Here is a 4,803-nt window from a genome sequence, read left to right as displayed (position 1 = left end):
CTTCTAAAATCAATGTTACATTATCACTGTTTACGTATTTATACACAGTCTCTGTCAAAGACATCAAAAAGTGTTTTCATATAGCTTGACAAATTAAAAGCAGAAACGTTTTCAAGGGAATGAGAAAATTGAAGACAGGTATTATGTGCTCTGACTTTTATAACAAAGGGCAAATATCTGTGACACAGTAAAGAAGATGTAACATTTAATAAACACATGAATATGAGAAAACTAAAATAATTGTTATATGTCCTAAATTTGACAGGATTAGTCTGTTTTCAAGACCAGTGTTAGAAGTAGAATTAAAACCAAACCAAGAAATCTCCATATGGTTTGAAGTGATTGAATATGCAGTTGCTTTGCAGTTTGTCTTCAAGGGTTGATACGTGTCTTGCTTAGAATTTAATTCTGTGTTACCATGTGGTTTTGCTTTTCCACGCGTATTTTTCTGGCATTAGTAGTTTTTCCATTTTTCAGGATCTGGCAATTAACAACAAAAAAAGAAGAGATAATAGAGTTGATATTCATATATGCTATTTGAAATCCTCGGGTAACACCTAGGAACAAATGCTACTCTTTTTCTCTAGACTGGTTTAGGAGACAGGACTACAAAATCCCAAAGTAATAGGGTTGTCTAGTCATATTTCAAAAAGGAAAAGAACAGAATAAAAGGAAACAAACAAAGAAAAAGTTAGTTTTAAGATTTCAGACGAGGAAACAATTCATTCTGCATAAAAATATCATTAGAAGAATCATATATTCCTGTATATACCCTGTCTAACATAGTAAAAAGATTGTCAAAGACACTGATGTCAAAATAAGATCAGTCATCTGTAAAGAAGCATTTACTATTGGTGGTGAATGAACAAATCTTTTGCAACTCATATTGGGGTACAGTTTGGAAGTCAAAATGGATTTTGCTTAGGAAGGGTACTTGAAAGCACTTGTTTTCATTTCAGCAAATATATAAGCATCTTAATCTTCAGCTTTGCAGAAGAGTTCGGAACAATATGCCCAGTTTTCATTTGTATGTCTTAGTGTATAGGCAGGGTAACTAATATAAAATATGTAAGACTGGACAGAAATAGAACTTTAAGAGTCACACTCAGGTATCTGTCTGATAAAGTATTTGTTTATGAAAAAAGCAATTTCAGTGTAATGGAAATACAGAAAAATTACAGGGGTTTTGATAGTACAAGATAATATAAATATAAACGCCAACAAAGTAGATTTGGAGAAAGCACTTTCATATTTCAGCAGAAATCCATGAAATGTATTTGAATAAAAGATCAGTCTTATCAGATAAATGTGCATTGCCCTAAATCTTTGTAGCTATTTTTATCTGTTATAGTAAATTCCATTATATCACATCCCACCCTTCTCTTATTATCACAAGTTGCCAAATTTGTTCCCTGTTCTTGACACAATGCAAAGTAAAATCTATTTGTCACAGCTAGTCAAGATCATAAAAAGATTCTTTCACAACTAAAAATTAATTAATTAAAATGATAGTTAAATAAAAATAAAATTATTGTAGAACCTACAAAAATTGGGGGGAGTATCCGCAACAGTGATACTTCACTTTTCTGCAATAATGACTATGAGATTGACATAATGACTCATGGAAGATTAAGGACTCTATGAATTACAGAAAAATTTTCATAAATAGAAAGAATGCATCTGCAAAGAGGATTTAGTATTATATTTAATACTTTGTACATTAACAAATATTTTTTAACCTGTCAATTTGAAAGGATATACTATTTTCTTCATTGTTAAAAAAGAGCTTGAAAACCTTTATTTCAATGTACAAATGTTTATCTCTGTATAAAACAATGTATAAAGTTATGTCAAAGGAAATTCAGCAGCACCTAAAAATGTAACCTGCAGAGAATTTTATACCTGACAAAGCAGAAAAAAATCCTTTTACACACTCATCAAGGCAACACAGTGAATAAAAAAGAAAGCACAAAACGTTATTTGTTTTAGGAAAAATGCCACATTCTGCAAACTAATAATGAATTGATTAATAAAACCTTGGAGGGATAATTTTCAAAGAAAAAATAATGAGAGGTGATGGAGAAATTATGAACAGGAATATGCTGCAAAGAGATACATAGGAAGAAGAGTTTTCAGGAATACTTATGAATATATCAAGGCAGAACAGCCTTTGGCCATGTAAGATGTCAGGAGATGCATTGAAAATTAGGGAAAGAAAGGTTGTCAGGTATCTTTTTAATTCTACAACATTTTTCAGATGGGGAAAATGGAGAATGAGTGGAGTGAAGGATTTGCAGTGTCTCTTTTTAAACATATAGCAAATACCACTCAGGGAAGGAACCATCTCAGACTCTCCGGAAATTACTAAAAATGTTCTGACTGGAACTGCTGAAATCTTAAGTGGATAAAGAATTTCATCCTGGGCAATCAGAAATTTGTATGTACTATACACCCCTGTTGACAAAACTCACAGACACACTGCAGTTGGTTAATACTTTGAGAGAATCTGTTAAAGGCACACAGGTATGAACTTAGAAAGCTAGAGAAATGTAATGGAAGAATAAGTCCACCATAGGCTTATGTAAGAAAAAAGCAATGTTTATATCAAAAGGATATATGTTAGAATAGAAAATAATGATAATAAATAAGACTAAATGATGATGCATATTTGAAGACAACATTGAGCCCTTTCAGTGTTTTCATGACGGTAGTAAGAGTAACACAGTTACCTTGGACTGCGAGGTTCACTTACCATTAGTATTGTAGGTGGAAGCTATGATTCCAGGGGAATTTTGGGCACTAACAGTGCAGTCTTGAGCAGTCTGAATTTAGCATCAATGTTGGCAGGTATGAAGGCTCTGATAATTGAGGGGAATAATACGCCACCAATTCTAAAGCAGAATGTAGGAGAGGTATTTGTAAGAGCAAAAAACTGTAATAAACTTGGACAAATGACTGCAGTACTGCGAGTGCCTTCTTAGGTAACTTGGGGTACCAGAAATATTATGCAAATCTTGCTCATTGACTCCCTCAATACGTGGAGCAGATGCTTGGTTAGCCATGGCAGAAAAAACTCCAGATATACAAATAAGCAGACAGCATTTCATTGCAAATGAAATGAAGGTGTGAAATCTTGCAGTTGTAGGTAGATCCTGTCACAAAGGGTGAGGGTGTACTGCTGCTAGCTGCTTTGCAAGGACATGAAGATTCTGCTATATGGTGCTCTTTCAGTGAAAGCAAGAAGGAAATAATCAGCTGGGTGATGGCTAACCCACTCTGTGTACAAGACAATAGTAGCGTTCGAAGAGGAAAATAGTATAGACAGTGACAAAAAGTGTGAGCTATGAAAGCTCCTCACTGTAAGAAAGAAAAGATACTGCATTTTTTGTTCAGAGATAAAAAGTAGAAATTTGTTTTTCATCTTGGAAAAGAGGTGGACAGGGTATAATTGGAAGAAATGCTGTTAATGTGAGAAATTTAACCTTTTTCTGTACTTATTTTTGGATAGGATACTTCAAGAAGAGCAACTATGAGTTGGCAGGCAGCATGTAAGACTCTTGAACTGTACTGTTTATGAGGACTCTATGTCTATGTTGCCTGGAGCCCTTAGGTTAGAAAGCTCTCCATCTTCCTGAAGATAAAGAGCTTTAAAAAAATCAAAACCTTTGAGTGGTATTAAGAATATTTTGAATATCAATATAATTTTGTAACCATGAGAATTAATTAGAGGGTAATTCCTGCCAGTTTTGGATGAAGCTTAGTGAAATTATATTGTCTCTTTTACTACTAAACTCCTGCTGGCTTTAGTGGAAATTGGTATACTGCAAAATTGGTAAAAAAACCCCACATTAATAGTATTATTATTTAAACACACTTTCAACAATCAGGATGAAAATAGACTAATTGTGAAAGCATCTATATCCATGTGTCCACTGAAAATCTGTTAGCTTACAGTGCAAAAATGTAGTTATTAGTTGAACTGCTTGAAAACACAAAGACTTTTTCCTTACATGTTTCCTTCCTTTGTGCTGTATATTTAAAAGTTGGCTTTAACTTGTAACAAGTTTTGTGTAGACCTTTCTATTGTATCATAATTAATCCAAATCATGAGAGTCTTCACAGTAACAAAATGAATAGAAAACTGATTCCTTTAAACTAGTCACTATATCAATGTTGCAGAAAATGCTATTATGATTGTGAAACACTCCTTAAAGAAATATCCAAAATATATGAGAGGCAGAACACGTGTTTTTTATAGCTGCCTCTTCCTATGTGCTCCAGTACCATCAGACATTGCTGGATAAATACATGAAAAAAAAAAAATGCCAGAAAATATTTTTCTCCGTGTTTTGCCAAGTGCATTTTCCTCAAAAAATGCAGCTATCATTTCTGTGAGTGCTCGCCTGATGTTTGCATGAAGTCCTTTTGCAGGTTCATTGCTTACCTGAATCAAAAGAAAAAAAAAAGACGATATACTTAAATTTGTTTTCTGTTTTTTACTGCAGTGCTGTGAAGCTAACAGCTGTAGTCTAGCAATGTAAACAATATTTTCTGAATGAAGTAGATTTATTTTCAATAGGATTTAGTGTTTAGTCAGATTAACATGCTGATTATACAACCAGTGAAATTAGAAATTTGTGAAATTTGAATATGGAAGAGATTTGGAGCAGGAAAAGAAATGGTCTTGCAGACATGAGTATAACCTTGCAACAAATTAGCTGAAAGTTGATTGAGAACAACCTATTGTAATTTAACTCTTTTGTCCAGCTGTTATAATATCCCATTATCAAATGTTGGTTCAGC

The 4,803-nt window shown here is 33.3% G+C and overlaps 1 protein-coding gene across 1 annotated transcript in view; it reads left to right on the top strand.

The window, feature by feature from the left end:
- Positions 1–2,837: 2,837 nt before the first annotated feature.
- LOC104295338 (UPF0258 protein KIAA1024-like homolog) overlaps positions 2,838–4,803 on the top strand; it is a 19,979-nt gene continuing 18,013 nt past the window's right edge. Inside the window, 2 exon segments of the mRNA XM_009895080.1 lie at positions 2,838–2,847; positions 3,509–3,548. Of these exon segments, the coding sequence (XP_009893382.1) occupies positions 2,838–2,847; positions 3,509–3,548 (50 nt within the window).

This window comes from Charadrius vociferus, unplaced genomic scaffold, assembly GCF_000708025.1.
Source record: "Charadrius vociferus isolate BGI_N301 unplaced genomic scaffold, ASM70802v2 scaffold271, whole genome shotgun sequence".
Classification (NCBI taxonomy): Eukaryota; Metazoa; Chordata; class Aves; order Charadriiformes; family Charadriidae; genus Charadrius; species Charadrius vociferus.
Note: the sequence above shows the minus strand (reverse complement) of the source record. Positions and strands in the feature narration are given on the sequence as shown.